The sequence below is a fragment of the Lithobates pipiens genome, unplaced genomic scaffold (genome assembly GCF_037356315.1).
Source record: "Lithobates pipiens isolate NorthernLeopardFrog02 unplaced genomic scaffold, aLitPip1_a1.2 Scaffold_30, whole genome shotgun sequence".
Classification (NCBI taxonomy): Eukaryota; Metazoa; Chordata; class Amphibia; order Anura; family Ranidae; genus Lithobates; species Lithobates pipiens.
The window spans coordinates 28,466,817-28,485,300 of NW_027507791.1; the positions used below are offsets into that span (position 1 = coordinate 28,466,817).

Genomic DNA, 18,484 nt, shown 5'->3' on the forward strand with positions numbered 1-18,484 from the left:
CAGGACTCCACCCGACCCAAGCTACCCAGAGGGCAGTAATTCCTTGGAGAATGCAGCACTGGTACCTTGAGAGCAGGACCCCACCCCTGAACTACCCTGAGGGCATTAATTTTTTGGAAACTGCAGCACTGGTTCCTCCACCCTATCCCTGAGCTACCCAGAGGGCAGTAATTCCGCAGAGACTGCAGCATTGGTTCCTCCACAGAAGGACTCCACCCCTGAGCTACCCAGGAGGGCAGCAATTCCTTGGAAATCACAGCACTGGTTCCTCCACAGCAGGACCCCACCCCTGAGCTACACGAAGGGTAGGAATTCCTTGGGGGGAATGCAACACTGGTTCCTCTACAACAGGACTCCATAACACACCCCTGAACTACCCAAAGGGCAGTAATTCCTCGGAGACGGCAGCACTGGTTCCTCCACAGCAGAACTCCGTCCCACACCACTCCCTTGAGCTACCCAGAGAGCAGCAATTCTTCTGAGGGGGAAGCACAGCAGGAATCCACCCCACACCCCTCCCCTTAGCTACCCAGAGGTCAGTCATTTTTAGGAGACCACTGCACTGGTTCCTCCACAGCAGGACTCCACTGCCACACCCAACCCCAGAGCTACCCAGAGAGCAAAAATTCCGCAGAGACTGTGGATTCCACTGAGGGACGTCACTTTATTGTTCTATAAATATATGCAGTGTTCACCCCCAGCACAAAATATAAAAACTGTAAAAAGCAGTAATAAAAGACGACTGAATTGTGTTCGGTATGTACAGTGCGGGAAAGGCATCCGCCGAGCTTCGTTCTCAGAGTGGAATGCCAATTCCGCTTCCACAGCAGATGAGCGATGTGAGATTCTTCTCTCAAGTTAAGGTTCTTCACCCTCCTCCGTGTCAGGCGACATTCGGGGTCTTGGTTTTCGGCAGTTCTCAGGCGTCAGATCTTCTCTACGTAGTTCCCGGGGAACAGGCCTTCTCGCCCACGAAGCCGGCCCTGCCACCAACCGGAGGGATCTGCAGGGGAGAAAACAGGAGGTTAAATCCTTGCGGTTCCTTTGGTGTGGAAAGAGCCTAATCTTACAGGGTAGACCTCAGTTATGCCAAGAACCAAAGCTTCAGAGACCCCTATTTTTCCCCCAATAAACTCCTCATGGGAGGGGGTTATGCAAATATCAACATGCCTTGATGGGTGGGTGGAAGAGTGGGTGTTCCTAGGCAGGCCGTATTTACATCGGTAACGACCACATGTGATTCTGAGACTCCATGATTGGAAGAACTAAAACCCAAGGGGTGGGGGCCAGAGACAGTCGGGCTCCTTAATACAAACCCTCTCGGACGATCTCCAGCATGTCGTTGGCGTTGAAGCTCAGCTCATCCGTGTCTTGGGCATCGTAGGCGTAAAGTGCGCGGCAGCAGGGGAGCTGCGGCTGAGGTTTCGGCTTTGGCGCAGGTTTGGACCTTCCTCCTCCAGGCACGGGTTTCACCTCCTTGGAAAGTCTCCGCTGTAAGCTAGAAAGCAAAAAAAATTAACGTGAACCGGCTGCCACGGGCCGTGTTTTCTCCCGCCATTATACGTTTTGTAAAGGGTGTTTGCAAATAATTCCCAGTCCCTAAACTGCGTATTCTACAATTTTTTAGATGAGCGGACCTAAAGATAACATTTCCCCTAACCTTTATATACACAAGTCCCTCTGTTCTCCCTCGTCTGCCATACTTACCCTGCCACCCCCTGGTCGGGCACGTTCATGAATCCCAAGTCCATGTTGCTCGGTGGCGCCTTGGCGCGAGGACTGGCGCCCTGCCTGGGAAGACTCGGCTGCTCGATGCTGTTCTGACGGGACGTGAACGACATTCGTTGTTGCAGAGGAGGCCGGAAACCCTTTTTGTTGCCTCCGTTGGCGATGCGGGATCCTGCAGAGGTCAACATGAAGGAACATTTAATGACAAATTTTATTGGCGACACCGAGGATTACATCGAGAATTCTATCCCTGGGCAGAAGTAGTCTTTTACACAGCTCCTCCCCCAAGGAGCCGAGGAGAGGAAAATGATGCGACTACACCAACCAATGATTGGAGGATCTAAACAAGTAAAATGATTGGCCCTTGTGGAAAACCAACGCCCTTAATTTCTCCAGTTACTGGATGAAGTCGCTGCCGTTGCTGACCCGCCCAGTCATCTTCATCCTTCTCTCACTACATAATGTCATTGACACGGAGCCACAATGCAGCCATTGGAGTCGCAACTCCAGACCTGCATGCCCGTTTCAGGTCCGGAACTCAAATAGTACCAAAGCCCTGGAACACGCTTCTTCAAAAAAAAAATACCACTCATACAGAAGAGCAAAACAAAATGGCGTCAGTCTGGCTCAGTTGGTCCTTGGAGTATCAATACTGTGCTATGGTATGCGGTACTCACCGGTGCTCTTGGTATGGACAGTGCCTCCCAGGTACTGGCTCTTGCGGTTGTCCTTCCGGGTGGGTCCTGGGCGGGAAAGAGTCAGCACGATGTTAGGTACCATTGTGACACTTCTCAACCAGAATACAAGATATGCCCCAAAGGTCAGAGAATACTCACGGGAATTTTTGGGCAATCCGGCTCCAATCATAACCAACAGCGCCTTTCCATTTACCTTCGGTACCGCCACATCACCGGATCCTGTCTGGAAGTGGATCTGCCGGGTTCCTGCCGCGCCCCAGGGGGTCCAACCTTCCTTCTTCACCTTGAACTCCAACCTGACAGAAGGAACATCACCATCTTAAGTAAATGATGTTTACCAGGGATTGTTTTCCTCAGAAAATATGTGCGGATACTCCCCACTTCCAAGTCACCCCCTGTTTCAATCCCCTACCCATCTCCAACCAGAATCCCCCCCCCCAGCAGTAATAGACCCCTAGCAGCAATAGAGCCCTCCCTAGCAGCAATAGAGCCCTCCCTAGCAGCAATATACCCCTCCCCCCTAGCAGCAATAGACCCCTCCCCCCCTAGCAGCAATAGACCCCTCCCCCCCTAGCAGCAATAGACCCCTCCCCCCCTAGCAGCAATAGACCCCTCCCCCCCTAGCAGCAATAGACCCCTCCCCCCTAGCAGCAATAGACCCTCCCCCCCTAGCAGCAATAGACCCCTCCCCACCCTAGCAGCAATAGACCGCCCCCCCCCCCTAGCAGCAATAGACCACCACCGCCCCCCCTAGCAGCAATAGACCGCCCCCCCCAGCAGCAATAGACCTCCCCCCCAGCAGCAATAGACCGCCCCCCCTAGCAGCAATAGACCGCCCCCCCCCTAGCAGCAATAGACTGGCCCCCCCCTAGCAGCAATAGACCGGCCCCCCCCTAGCAGCAATAGACCGCCCCCCCCCTAGCAGCAATAGACGGGCCCCCCCTCCAGCAGCAATAGACCCCTCCCCTAGCAGCAATAGATGCCCCCCCCTAGCAGCAATAGATGCCCCCCCCTAGCAGCAATAGATGCCCCCCCCTAGCAGCAATAGATGCCCCCCCCTAGCAGCAATAGATGCCCCCCCCTAGCAGCAATAGATGCCCCCCCCTAGCAGCAATAGATGCCCCCCCCGGCAGCAATAGATGCCCCCCCCCGGCAGCAATAGATGCCCCCCCCCGGCAGCAATAGATGCCCCCCCCCCCCCCAGCAGCAATAGATGCCTCCCAGTAACATTACAATAGATCCCCCAGCAGTCACTTCAGCAGACCCTCCAGCTCACCCCAGTACCCTATTCAGTGCTGGAATGGAACCCCCCCCCCCCCCCGAGTTCCTGTTGAAAAGCCCATTCCAGCCAATCATGGATCATCTCAACTGGCAACATATTTATCAGATCTGCCAATTCGTGGCCATCTGAAGATCATCAGATCAATAGGAAGCGACATGAGTTCCACAGAGGATGGACAAGTAAAGCAGTCCCCGCCCCTGCTTACTGATTGCCGAATCTGACGTCCAGCTTCTTCTGCATCCGTTCCTCGTAGCGTTTGTAGAGCAGGCTGAGGAACTCGGTCTTGAAGACACTTTCCAATACGCTGTCGTATTGAGCTTCGTGGAGGATAATGAAATCGTCTTGAAGTGTGCTGGAGAGAAAACATACACGAATAGGTCATACTGCACATGCTCCCCATTTTCAGGGCTATGGCTAAGACCCAACCCCTGCTGAAATGTTTTTTTTTTGTTTTGGATGCAATAGTGCAATGTGTGGATTTTGTTTTGTCCCCACTGGGGAGATTTCTCTTAATTTCCTGTGTGGTCACCAGGACAGGAAGTGAGGGGAATCCCCTTCAATGCGGACATGGGCAGCCATAGACTTCTTTTTCTGATAGTGACGGACAGTGTACATTTACCTTCAGCTACCTACCTCATCGAGACGAACTGGATGTCCTTCAGTTCAATCTTCCTCTTCAGAACCTCTTTGATTTGGCCTTTCTCGGGCCCCTGTTTCATCTTCTCCCGACCAATCAGGTACACGAACTTCGGCGTCAACACCATATCGCGCTTCAGCGTCTACATCAAAAGGGGGGGGGGGAGGGAACAGTTATTGATTGCCATTTGAGGAGCCAGAGATCCACTGATGTGGGTGGGGGGGGTGGAGTGGTTCCTAGGCTCTGACCTTGAACCGGCGGTCATATTTCACCACCGTGTCGGCAAAATCGATCCTTTCTCTGCGCCCAACGAACTGCCGCAGTTCTGGGCGACCGTCCATCCCGATGTAGTCGCCCACAAAGTTGCGGTTGATGCTATTCCGTCTTCTCTCCTTCTTGTTCAGGATGATATTGGAAGCTGCAGACAGGAAACAATTTTTTTTTTTTTTTTTTTTTTTTAAGTATTGCAATTGTTTTTTAAGTATTGCAATTGTTTTTTTAAGTATTGCAATTGTTTTTTTAAGTATTGCAATTGTTTTTTAAGTATTGCAATTGTTTTTTTAAGTATTGCAATTGTTTTTTTAAGTATTGCAATTGTTTTTTAAGTATTGCAATTGTTTTTTAAGTATTGCAATTGTGCTCATTACTCTTTGTGAGAAGCCTCAGATAGAAGCTGTGGTGTGATAGCTCTGGGGTAATGATGTCATGGTGAAGCTAAATAGTGATATGCACTGAACAAAAGCTTCTAACGTAGGCTTCTCACTCAGGTACTTCCCGAAATCCTTGCGCCTACCTTCCTCTCTCATTCGGATGTACTTGCGGACGGCGGTATGTTTGCGCCAGGCTTTTTGGATGACACGAGCATAGTTGTCGTACTTCCTCTCCCGCATCTCTTCCAGCAGAAACAGCTAAAGAGACAAAACAAAAATAAAAAAAACCTGAGTGACCAGATTCCCAGAGGTCTTCTCCGATTCGCAGCTTCCGACGACCAAAAACGCTCCCACCCCGCCATCTTAGTCACAACGCACAAAGCCATCATCAAAAAGGACTCACCGACTCCGGAGCCTTGATGAAGACTTTGGTCTTGCCCAGCTGGTACTGATCGGCGTCCATGTTCACCGACTTCAGTAGGTGGAGGACGCCCTTCTTCTCGTCACCCCGCCACTCCGGCCACGTCTCCCGCGTCAATATGGCATACCTGACGAGATAATCAACCAGTAATATAAAGCCAAGTAACAAAAGGGGACGCCCTATAAAATCCTTTTCTTGCTGAGTTATCTAAGGGGGCACTGCGGACTTCTGGGGCAACAACTGATCTCTAGGGACACAGAAGAGCGGTACCAAAAATTGTTGGTCAAGCAGGAGAGAAAAAAAAATATCAGACCAGGAGGACAGACAGTGGTCATTGCAAGATGGAGGAAAGCCCAAGAGAACTTGGGGTACCAAAAAAGCTCACGGTGAATCTGATGTAACCAAGTGGAAGATTTAGGGGCCTTCAGGCCTTTGCGTAGTTCATCGGAGTTACATCTACCAGGACACTGAGCAAAAAGGGAGGTTCAGCCTATAGGGGTAGGAGCATCTTAATGTTCCTCCTTATAGGATTGGAGCCCACACCCCAGAGGTCCGTTGTGTCTTCCAATGAATACTCAGTGAAGCATAGAGAAGATGGCAGCCCATGTGCACGAGCTGTCCCGCACCTGTTGAGGAATTTTCGGAAGATTCTGCGATAGGCGTATCCAGCGCGGCGTACCCGGATGTTCTCCCGAAGACCCAAGTATTCTACCTGATGTTTCACCCTAAAGGGAAGGCACATTAAGAAGAGTCAGACCCCACCCTGGGCAAATCGTAAGCCCCTTCCTTTCATAGTTACCTTTTGTTCTCCCATTTCTTTCCCTACAGACAAGATGGATGCCCCCAACCTTACAGAGGGATCCCCCTATTCCCTACAGACAGACTGGTGGCTCCCCACCCTACAGTCACCCCCAACCCTAAAAACAGATGGATGGCCCAACCCAAACAAATAGCCCCCCCAACCCTACAGACAGATGGACACATTAACCATACAGAAAGATGGACACCCCCTACCCTACAGAAACAGGTTCTCAAACCTACAGATGGACACCCCATGCCTACATGGACATGTCCCAAACCCTACAAACAGATGGACATCTCAACCCCACAGAGACAAGTGCCCAACCCTACAGACAGATGGACACCCTATGCCTACAGGGACATGTCCCCAACCCTACAGACAGATGGATACCCCTGCCCTACAGAGACACATGCCCAACCCTACAGAAAGATGGACACCCCAACCCTACAAGGACATGTCCCTAACTCTACAGACAGATGGACACCCCAGCCCTACAGAAAAAGTTTCCCAACCCTACAGGGACTTTTTTTACAACCCTACAAAAAGATGGACACCCCAACCGTACAGGGACACGTCCCCAACCCTACAGACAGATGGACACCCCAACTGTACAGGGACACGTCCCCAACCCTACAGACAGATGGACACCTCAAACCTAAAGAGAGACATGTGCCCAATCCTACAGACAGATTGACACCCTACGCCTACAGGGACATTTCCATAACCCTACAGACAAATGGGAACCCCAACCCAACAGGCAGATGGACACCCCAACTCTAAAGAGACATGTCCCCAACCCTACAGACAGGACACCCCGACCCTAAAGTTACCCTTTTTTCTAGTTTAATGTTGTCCTTCCATTTCTTTTCCCTACAGGCAGATGAGTGCCCCAACCCTACATGCGGTCACCCCCAACTCTACAGAGGGAATCCCCATTTCCTGCAGACAGGAGGACACCTCCAGCCCTACAGTTCCACTTTCCTAGTTACCTGTTGTCCTCCCAGTCCCGCGCCTTCTTGGTCTCATTGGGTTTTATGCAGCGGATGTAGTGGGGGGTGCACTTCATCAGCGTCTGCACCAGGTCGTTGGCTTGTTTCTACGGGGGAATAAACATGGAAGACAGTTGGGAGATATACACAGGAGGAACGTTCAACGTAACCAACCCAGAGGGCCAGAAAACCTCAGGAAAGGGGGGGGGGGGCGACACATTTACCTCAATAAGAAGAACTCCACATTAAAGTTCCCATAAAACAAAACTGAACTGTGGATATTGTGCATTCACGCATTCCGCAAGTCAGAGGTCTCACCTTGATCTTGCTGCTGGCGGTGCTCGGCCGTCCTTTTTTATCTGCGTTGAGGTTCTCGGGGAAACGAGCTCTAATGAACGGTCTGCGAGGGAAATATCATCACATCAAGCACAGCAAGAGCACAAAAACATTTAGGTAAAATTAAAAATGCATTTATAAATTCTATATAACTCCACAGCCCTGATGAAGATCCCCTATAGGCCCGGAAACGAGTTGGCTTGTCACCTTGGATGTTTTAAGATGATCTCTTTGGACTCCAGAACTGGGGCTCCCTCGCGCTTTTTCTACAGCTCCAACCAAAGCTGAAGACGGGGGTTACAGATAGTATCTCTATAGGAGGCATGGGCCCCATTGAGTCAACCAGGGGGCCCCAAGACTTGGCATGCATCATTCCAAAATCACATGGAAGAGCCACCCTTCAATTTGTGTGTTTTCTTTTGCGTCAACAAGCTTTATTGCTCATCCAGCCAAAATTTACAAAACCAGAATTGTTCTCCCGAAAGGCCCCTACTCCTGACACGTTTCTCCCCAGTAGGGACTTAGTCGTGGGGGATGACCTGTCATAGAGGATGAATGGGGCCCCAGATTTCTAAAAGAGGCCCTGCCTCCGATAATAAAATCCCGACAAAGGGTCTAACCCTTTCACACTCCATCCAAAACTGAAAAAAACAAAAACAAAAAAAAAAGTGTCTACCCTTAGATACACTTTAATAAAAGATACAAAATATATGCAGGTGGGTGGGTTGGTAGTAGGTAGGTGGGGGGCTGGGAGGGGAGAACTCACATTTCACTGCTCTGCATTAATTCAATGAGATCGGTGAAGAGGACGTCTCGATTCCGTTCACAGAATCCTTCCACGTCATACGATACCTGAGGACAGGAAACAGACGTTGAGGTTTAGTATCATCAGTTGTGATCCAACTGTACACAGAGACCCTCAGGGGCGGGGCCTAAGAACTGGGAGGAAAATGTAAAAAAAAAAAAAAAAAAAAAAAATCAACCAAATACGGTTCACAGGCCCCATTAGACATTTGTTTTGTTTTTTAAAAAAATTTGTTTAGTTAAATAATTTCATTTGTTTTCGGAATTTGCTTTTCGTTTATTCGCGTTCAAATATTTGAACTTATTTGAGTGAATTTCAGAAGATTTTTATATTATTTATTTTCTAGTCTATTATCTTTTAATGTCTATTCTATTTAAATTCAAAATCGGAAGATGGTTATATTTTTTCTACTCTATTCTTTATTATATTATGTACTTCTATTCAAGAATAAAATGTATTCTATTTGAAATTTGAATTTTGGAAGTCAGTTATATTCTTTTATTCTATTGATTTTTTTTTTCTCTATTGATGATTATATTCTACAGTATTTTATTCCATTTTTTTTTTCTATTCTATTGTATATTCTACTTTATTCTATTTGTTTTTCTATTCTATCCATCTCCTTTATTTTCTATTCGCGTCTTCAAATTGGATTGGAATTTCGGCCGAATTTCATTTACCGGTAGATATTTTGGATTTGTTTAAAATCCGTTACAATTGCAATTCCGAAAATTCAGGTTACATCCAAATTTCGAAAAAAATAAAATTGTTCAAATTTCGATTCGGAACGAAACGAACCGCACACACGCCTAAGCCCCGTTCCCTTACTTCACCAATCCCAGCGTGAGGGTCAGCTCCCACAAGACCCAGCGTTGGGGCCGTCTCCGCTCCTTACCTTGCCTGCATAGTGGTGGATAATGAAACCTTTGTTCCAGCTGTTGAAATGCTCGTGGTTGCCGATGGCGGACTGCAGTTTCTGGAGGAGCGTCTGATCGGCGCCCTCACCTTTGGCGTGCATGGTGGCGCAGACGTCGTCCAGGATGCTCATGACCCCCGGAGGACTCTGGAAATAGAGGGCAGTTTATGAACTGAGAGCAACAAGTAGTTCAAAAGCGTTCAATTGTGGAAGATCCAGCAGATGCTAAATCAGTCTCATAACTAAATTTCATGCCCACCCTTACCATCCTACACCCCCCCAATCCAAAGCCCACCCCCTGCTATGCTACTCTCAACCTTCACCCCATTCCATGCAGCTCCCTACCATCCTACACCCCCCCCAATCCATTCCCGCCCCCTGCTTCCCCCCCGCCCCTTGCTAGGCTACTCTCACCCTTCACCCCATCCCATGCAGCTCCCTACCATCCTACACCCCCCCCCCCAATCCATTCCCACCCCCTGCTTCCCCCCCCCGCCCCTTGCTAGGCTACTCTCACCCTTCACCCCATCCCATGCAGCTCCCTACCATCCTACAACCCCCCCCCCCCAACCTACACACATCGCCTTCACCCCATTCAATGCACCTTTCTACACCTTTCCACCCATTCTGCCTTCCCATTCACACCTCACTACCACCCCATACCTCTAACTACCACACCCCTCCTAATCTATGAACACCCCCACCCCCACCATTGCAAATCCACCCCCATTCCATGTCCGGTCACTCACCACTTTGTTCTCTATCAGGTCACACACAATCTTGTTGTTGAAATACTCAATCGGATTCCAGCGGATCCCCTCTTGGACGTATTCTTCCTGCAATATGAGGCAATTTCAGTGGGCAAATTCCATCAAAGACAGACGGACGTCCCCAACCCTATAGACAGACCGATGCTCCTAATGTTAGGGATACCCCCAACCCTACAGAGAAATGGACACCCCAAATCGTACAGACAAATAGATGCCCTTAACCCTACAGACACATGGACACACACACACACACACACACACACACACACACACACACACACACACACACACACACCCAACCGACGGGTGCTCCTAATGTTAGGGATGCCCCCAACCCTACAGAGAAATGGACACCTTAACCCAACAGAGCGATGGACACCCCAAATCGTACAGACAAATGGATCCCCTTAACCCTACAGACACATGGACACACACACACACACACACACACACACACACCCCCCAACCCAACAGACGGGGGCCCTCCTAATGTTAGGGATGCCCCCAACCCTACAGAGAAATGGACACCCCAAGCATACAGACAAATGGATGCCCTCAACCCTACAGACACATGGACATCTCTAACCCTACAGACAGATGAACCCACCCAAACCTACACACAGATACTTCCAACCCAACAGATGGATGCCCTTGACCCTACACACTTTCCTATCCTTAAAAGACATATAGGCACCCCCAACCCTATAGACCAGTGGTTCTCAACTTTAGTCCTCAAGTACCCCCCCCCCCCCCCCAATTTTTTCAGGTTTTCCCTTACTTTGCACAGCTGTTTTAAAACAATATCGATGACATGGTATTGATAAGAGCTAGATTATCTAAGGGAAGTTATCAAAACATGGCCCATTGGGGGTACTTGAGGACTGAGGTTAAGAAACACTGCTATATAGACAAATGGATGCCCCCAACCCTATAGACACCTTAACCCTACAGAGAAGTGGACTACCCCAACACTACAGACATATGCCCCAAAGCCTACTGACAAATGGACTCAATCAATCCTACACACAGACACCGTGAACCCTACAGATGGACATCTCTATCTCTACAGACAAAAGCACCCCCCCCCCCTAACTCCTACAGACAGATGGACACCCCCAAACCTACACAGGCAGATGCTCCCAACTCTACAGATGGATGCCCTTGACTCTATAAAAACTTACCTAACCCTAAAGACAGATAAACACCCCCAACCCTACAGACATATGGACCCCTTAACCCTACAGAGAAATGGACTACCCCAACCCTACAGATGTATGCCCCCAACTCTACAGACAAATGGATGCCAACAAACCTAAACACATACAATGCCAACCCTACAGATGGACTCCTCCACCTCGACAAATGGACTCCCACCAACCCTATAAACGAACACCCCAAACCCTACAGACAGATGAACATCACCAAACCTACACAGAGATGCTCCCAACCCTACAGATGGGCACGCTTAAACTTTTAGACAAATAGATGCCCTCAGCCCTACGGATATAGGGACACCTTAACCCTACAGAGAGATGGACTCCCTTCAACCCTACAACAGTACACCCCAAACCCTACAGACAGATGAACACCCACAAACCTACATAGAGATGCTCCCAACCCTACAGATGGATGCCCTTAACCCTGCAAACTTCCCCAGCCCTACAGATAGATGTATCCATGCAACCCTACAGACATATGCCCCAACCCTACGGGCAGATGGCCAGAAGCCCCAACCCTACGGGCAGATGGCCAGAAGCCCCAACCCTACGGGCAGATGGACAGAAGCCCCAACCCTACGGGCAGATGGACAGAAGCCCCAACCCTACAGACAGGTGGACAGACGCCCCAACCCTACAGACAGGTGGACAGAAGCCCCAACCCTACAGGCAGATGGACAGACACCCCAACCCTACATGCAGATGGACAGAAGCCCCAACCCTACAGACAGATGGACAGAAGCCCCAACCCTACAGACAGATGGACAGAAGCCCCAACCCTACAGACAGGTGGACAGACACCCCAACCCTACAGACAGGTGGACAGACACCCCAACCCTACAGACAGGTGGACAGACACCCCAACCCTACAGACAGATGGACAGACACCCCAACCCTACAGACAGGTGGACAGACACCCCAACCCTACAGGCAGGTGGACAGACACCCCAACCCTACAGGCAGATGGACAGACACCCCAACCCTACAGGCAGATGGACAGACACCCCAACCCTACAGGCAGATGGACAGACACCCCAACCCTACAGGCAGATGGACAGAAGCCCCAACCCTACAGACAGGTGGACAGACGCCCCAACCCTACAGACAGGTGGACAGACACCCCAACCCTACAGACAGGTGGACAGACACCCCAACCCTACAGACAGGTGGACAGACACCCCAACCCTACAGACAGGTGGACAGAAACCCCAACCCTACAGACAGGTGGACAGACACCCCAACCCTACAGACAGGTGGACAGACACCCCAACCCTACAGACAGGTGGACAGACACCCCAACCCTACAGACAGGTGGACAGACACCCCAACCCTACAGACAGGTGGACAGACACCCCAACCCTACAGACAGGTGGACAGACACCCCAACCCTACAGACAGGTGGACAGACACCCCAACCCTACAGGCAGGTGGACAGAAGCCCCAACCCTACAGACAAGCGGTCGGGTTTGCTCACCTGTTCGGCTTTCAGGGTCAGCTCAATGAAGATCTGTTGCAGTTTTTCATTTACAAAGTTGATACAAAATTGTTCAAATCCATTTTTCTGTGAAATGGCAACAATTAAAGTTAATTTCACACCCCTCCCCCACATATCCCCCTCTTCCCAGTGCGGCACTGATCAGTAGACACCTGGTTCAGGAGCAGGACACAGCGCTCCGCTAATATCGCCCACGGGTGCCGTGTACTTGTACAACATACTCTGATCTCTCACCTGAAATATCTCAAATCCATAAATATCCAAAACGCCGATATTGTATTCCTCCACGTCCTTCCGCATCGCCTTATTCACCGCCTGCCAAGAGAGGAGAGGGTTATACCACGGGCGAGGACCAGTCACATGCCAACCTATTCATTGGAGCTCCAATCTCCGCTCTCTCACCTCCACCAGAAAATCGAAGAGCCGGGTGTACAGGGCTTTGGTGAGCGCGTCCCGGGTGAAGCACGCCTGCTCCTTGTTCAGCGTCACGTCGATCACCTCTGACTTTCCGCCCCATTTACTGTCCATCTTCCGGCTGGTCAACTTCTCCTGCAACCGCGTCTGGTCAATGCCCAACAGATAGGACGGGAAGGCCAAGACTGGGCGGAGACAGAAAAAGAACCAATCAGATGTGCTGTGTACTGGCAGCGCATTGGTTGCCGGATCTGCATCTAAATGGCACATTGGTCAAGAACGATAACTCTTCTTCTATACGTCTGATGGAAACCAGTTTGAACCAAATCCCTACCACCATGTTGGGACCACCAAGGACATAACAGCCCCTCATAACTGAGATCAGAGTCTCCACCGCCAGTACTCACAGTCTGTGCTCTCCACTACGGCGTAGTTCCCGCTCTCTTTGAAGCCAATGTTCCCCAGATGGAGGATTCCTGCCACTATCTGAAGGACGTTGGCCTGCTCTTCATGGGTGAGACCCACCACATCCATCGCCGCCTGTCCGGAGTGAAAAGGAGGGGCAAAAATTAGAGCCAGGTTACGCTACAAAAACAATCGGGGGACAATGATGGGAGAGGAGAAATTAGTAAAGTTAGAATATTCCAGAAGTTTACTAATTGGGGATCTTTCCATTTTGGCTTCAGTTGGTCCGAAGACCAATGTGAGTCTCTGCTCCCCCGCTCACAAAGTGGTCTTCCCTTCCCCACCCACCATGGTCTTCCCTTCCCCACCCACCATGGTCTTCCCTTCCCCACCCACCATGGTCTTCCCTTCCCCACCCACCATGGTCTTCCCTTCCCCAACCACCATGGTCTTCCCTTCCCCAACCACCATGGTCTTCCCTTCCCCAACCACCATGGTCTTCCCTTCCCCAACCACCATGGTCTTCCCTTCCCCAACCACCATGGTCTTCCCTTCCCCAACCACCATGGTCTTCCCTTCCCCAACCACCATGGTCTTCCCTTCCCCAACCACCATGGTCTTCCCTTCCCCAACCACCATGGTCTTCCCTTCCCCAACCACCATGGTCTTCCCTTCCCCAACCACCATGGTCTTCCCTTCCCCAACCACCATGGTCTTCCCTTCCCCAACCACCATGGTCTTCCCTTCCCCAACCACCATGGTCTTCCCTTCCCCAACCACCATGGTCTTCCCTTCCCCAACCACCATGGTCTTCCCTTCCCCAACCACCATGGTCTTCCCTTCCCCAACCACCATGGTCTTCCCGTCCCCAACCACCATGGTCTTCCCGTCCCCAACCACCATGGTCTTCCCGTCCCCAACCACCATGGTCTTCCCGTCCCCAACCACCATGGTCTTCCCGTCCCCAACCACCATGGTCTTCCCGTCCCCAACCACCATGGTCTTCCCGTCCCCAACCACCATGGTCTTCCCGTCCCCAACCACCATGGTCTTCCCGTCCCCAACCACCATGGTCTTCCCGTCCCCAACCACCATGGTCTTCCCGTCCCCAACCACCATGGTCTTCCCGTCCCCAACCACCATGGTCTTCCCGTCCCCAACCACCATGGTCTTCCCGTCCCCAACCACCATGGTCTTCCCGTCCCCAACCACCATGGTCTTCCCGTCCCCAACCACCATGGTCTTCCCGTCCCCAACCACCATGGTCTTCCCGTCCCCAACCACCATGGTCTTCCCGTCCCCAACCACCATGGTCTTCCAGTCCCCAACCACCATGGTCTTCCCGTCCCCACTCACCATGGTCTTCCCGTCCCCACTCACCATGGTCTCCCTTCCCCACTCACCATGGTCTCCCTTCCCCACTCACCATGGTCTCCGCAAACTCCTGCTTGTCGCTGACGTCCTCCACATGGTACACCGCTGACTGATTGAGGTATAAATAATAATCGGGGGACGTCACTCCCAGATTCTCGCGGTCCTCTGCCGTGGCGCCATCCAGCAGCTGTGAAAGGAGAAGAAAGTGTCAGCTTCATGGCCTAGAATGACCCGCCATGTGCCATCTGAGGGTCACAACAGACAGGTGAACCTGGAGAGAACCGTGACCAAACTAGGAACCGCCACCTCACCTGGTAGAAGATGTGGAAGTTCCTCTCCCCCGTATTCTGGCTGACCACCCTGGACTTCTCCAAAAGGAAGTTCGAGATCTTCCCCCCATCCGGCTCCCCGCCCCTGCTGAACTGAATCTCAAAATATTTCCCCTGAAAGAGAGACGACACCAAATATCCCATCACTGACCGCTCTCTGCAGAGCATCGCTCCATCCCCTCCCCCTCCTGACAGATCCATATTTATATTGTCTGCAGATTATTTCATCACTGCCCCCTGCAGAACGTCGCTCAGTTCTGTATACTCACAAAGCGGCTGGAGTTGTTGTTTCGGACGGTTTTGGCGTTTCCGAAAGCTTCCAGCAGAGGATTGGATTTGAGGATGATGTCCTTCACGTGCTGCGGGATGAGATGGAGAACGCAGTGACGCTGGGAGTTTTACAGGACAATAAAATACAGTGAAGATACAAAGTATCAGACGGAGCTTCCTGCCTACCTGGACCTTGGCCCCTCCCCCGGAGACCTTCGAGATGTAGCCCATAATATACTTGGCGGCGACCGTCTTCCCGGCTCCGCTCTCCCCGCCTGCGAATCGGAACAGAGAGACCCCGCCCAGTCAGAGATAGAATATTTGGAGATATATATATATAAAACACACACACACACACATATATACAATGAGTAAAATAAGTATTTGACCCCCCTTAGTAGTTGGTGGAGAAACCCTTGTTGGTGATCACAGAGGTCAGACGTTTCTTGTAGGTGGTGATGAGGTTTCCACATCTCAGGAGGGATTTTCTCCTCTCTTCTCTACAGATCTTCTCTAAATCCTGAAGGTTTCTTGGCAACTCGAAGTTTCAGCTCCTCCATAAATTTTCTATAGGATTAAGGTCTGGAGACCGGCTTGGCCACTCCATGACCTTAATATGCTTCTTCTTGAGCCACTCCTTTGTTGCCTTGGTGGTATGTTTTGGGTCATTGTGATGCCGGAAGACCCATCCATGACCCATCTTCAGTGTTCTGGATGAGGGAAGAAGGTTCTCCTCCAAGATCTTACAATACGTGGCCCCGTCCATTGGGGAGGAGGACCTGTACATGTGTCTTCCTAAAGAGGGGGACCTGTCCACGTGTCTTCCTGAGGAGGAGGACCTGTACATGTGTCTTCCCGAGGAGGGGAACCTGTACGTGTGTCTTCCTGAGGAGGAGGACCTGTACATGTGTCTTCCTGAGGAGGAGGACCTGTACATGTGTCTTCCTGAGGAGGAGGACCTGTACATGTGTCTTCCTGAGGAGGAGGACCTGTACATGTGTCTTCCTGAGGAGGGGGACCTGTACATGTGTCTTCCTGAGGAGGGGGACCTGTACATGTGTCTTCCTGAGGAGGGGGACCTGTACATGTGTCTTCCTGAGGAGGGGGACCTGTCCACGTGTCTTCCCGAGGAGGGGGACCTGTACATGTGTCTTCCCGAGGAGGAGGACCTGTACATGTGTCTTCCTGAGGAGGGGGACCTGTACATGTGTCTTCCTGAGGAGGAGGACCTGTACATGTGTCTTCCTGAGGAGGAGGACCTGTACATGTGTCTTCCTGAGGAGGAGGACCTGTACATGTGTCTTCCTGAGGAGGAGGGGGACCTGTACATGTGTCTTCCAGAGGAGGAGGACCTGTACATGTGTCTTCCTGAGGAGGAGGACCTGTACATGTGTCTTTCTGAGGAGGGGGACCTGTACATGTGTCTTCCTGAGGAGGGGGACCTGTACACGTGTCTTCCTGAGGAGGAGGACCTGTACATGTGTCTTCCCGAGGAGGGGGACCTGTACATGTGTCTTCCCGAGGAGGAGGACCTGTCCATGTGTCTTCCTGAGGAGGGGGACCTTGCGGGCGCTGCAGGATTTCAATCCATGGCGGTGTATTGTGTCACCAATGGTTTGTTTGGTGACTGGGGTCCCAACCACCTTGAGATCCTTCACAAGCTCCTCCCATGTAGTTCTGGGCGGATCCCTCACTTTTCTCATGACCATCCTCACCCCATGAGGAGAAATCTTCCATGGAGCTCCAGACTGAGGACAATTGATGGTTATTTTGTATTTCTTCCATTTGTGAATAATCTCTCCGGCACTCGTCTCCTCTCACCAATCTTCTTGCTGATGGTCTTGTAGCCCATTCCAGCCTTGTGCAGGTCTCCAATCTTCTCCCCGACCTCCTCTGACAGATCTTTGCTCTTCCCCATGATGGTGAGGATTGGAGGGAAGGGATTCTGTGGACAGGCGTCTTCTATACACATAACGAGTTGTCGTTAGGAGAACCTTCTTACATTGTCAGGACTGATCTGTGTACCACATGAGCACCTACTGGAGCCAGTCTGTGGGGGGAGGGGATCAAATACTTATTTTACTCCATTTATAACATTTGTATTGTGTGATTTTTGGTTGATCTTCTGTCTCCATCATATAAAATACAATGATAGACCCTTCATTTCTATGTAAGGGGGCAAATCTTACACCATCCACAGGGAAGACGATCGTTATTTACCCCCACTGTAGGAGACAGCAAGTCCACGTTCCTCACCTGATAATGACACATTGATTCTCCCCATCGATCAGCATATTCCTGTACATGGTGTCCGCCAGAGCGTAGATGTGTGGAGGATTCTCATACTGGGCCTGGAATGACATCACAAGACATGACATCACCAGGCGTGACATCATCACCAGACATGACATCTTGACCCAAGTCCTCATCCCCCTGACCCTGGAACTGGCTCAGCGTCCTCTATACAGCACTGCGGTATATGTCAGAGCCATATAAATGTATAATAATAATAATAATAATAATAATAATAGTGTGTGACTGTGGGGGGAGGGGACATTAGAGTGTAAGCTCCTCTGTACAGAGACTGATGTGACTGTGGGGGAGGGGACATTAGAGTGTAAGCTCCTCTGTACAGAGACTGATATGACTGTGGGGGAGGGGACATTAGAGTGTAAGCTCCTCTGTACAGAGACTGATGTGACTGTGGGGGAGGGGACATTAGAGTGTAAGCTCCTCTGTACAGAGACTGATGTGACTGTGGGGGGAGGGGACATTAGAGTGTAAGCTCCTCTGTACAGAGACTGATGTGACTGTGGGGGGGGGGGACATTAGAGTGTAAGCTCCTCTGTACAGAGACTGATGTGACTGTGGGGGAGGGGACATTAGAGTGTAAGCTCCTCTGTACAGAGACTGACGTGACTGTGGGGGGGGGGGGGGGGAGGGGAC

At 50.9% G+C, this 18,484-nt stretch overlaps 1 protein-coding gene across 2 annotated transcripts in view; it reads right to left on the reverse strand.

Moving 5' to 3' along the window:
- Positions 1–644: 644 nt before the first annotated feature.
- LOC143942519 (unconventional myosin-Ie-like) overlaps positions 645–18,484 on the reverse strand; it is a 43,200-nt gene continuing 25,360 nt past the window's right edge. The window contains exons 1-25 of one of the 2 annotated variants that reach the window (XM_077463835.1): positions 17,795–17,964; positions 15,725–15,812; positions 15,538–15,627; positions 15,251–15,382; positions 14,992–15,126; positions 13,568–13,700; positions 13,149–13,345; positions 12,981–13,061; positions 12,726–12,812; positions 10,014–10,100; positions 9,244–9,411; positions 8,310–8,395; positions 7,526–7,607; positions 7,208–7,314; positions 6,043–6,141; positions 5,399–5,543; positions 5,139–5,253; positions 4,594–4,763; positions 4,342–4,487; positions 3,914–4,060; positions 2,565–2,722; positions 2,406–2,471; positions 1,708–1,900; positions 1,317–1,498; positions 645–1,003 (exon numbers count right to left, since the gene is read on the reverse strand). In XM_077463835.1, the coding sequence (XP_077319961.1) occupies positions 927–1,003; positions 1,317–1,498; positions 1,708–1,900; positions 2,406–2,471; positions 2,565–2,722; positions 3,914–4,060; positions 4,342–4,487; positions 4,594–4,763; positions 5,139–5,253; positions 5,399–5,543; positions 6,043–6,141; positions 7,208–7,314; positions 7,526–7,607; positions 8,310–8,395; positions 9,244–9,411; positions 10,014–10,100; positions 12,726–12,812; positions 12,981–13,061; positions 13,149–13,345; positions 13,568–13,700; positions 14,992–15,126; positions 15,251–15,382; positions 15,538–15,627; positions 15,725–15,812; positions 17,795–17,949 (3,126 nt within the window). In that variant the 5' untranslated portion in view covers positions 17,950–17,964 and the 3' untranslated portion in view covers positions 645–926. Of the gene's footprint in view, positions 1,004–1,316; positions 1,499–1,707; positions 1,901–2,405; positions 2,472–2,564; positions 2,723–3,913; positions 4,061–4,341; positions 4,488–4,593; positions 4,764–5,138; positions 5,254–5,398; positions 5,544–6,042; positions 6,142–7,207; positions 7,315–7,525; positions 7,608–8,309; positions 8,396–9,243; positions 9,412–10,013; positions 10,101–12,725; positions 12,813–12,980; positions 13,062–13,148; positions 13,346–13,567; positions 13,701–14,991; positions 15,127–15,250; positions 15,383–15,537; positions 15,628–15,724; positions 15,814–17,794; positions 17,965–18,484 lie in introns of those variants that run through there. The other variant, XM_077463836.1, reaches the window with a different exon arrangement.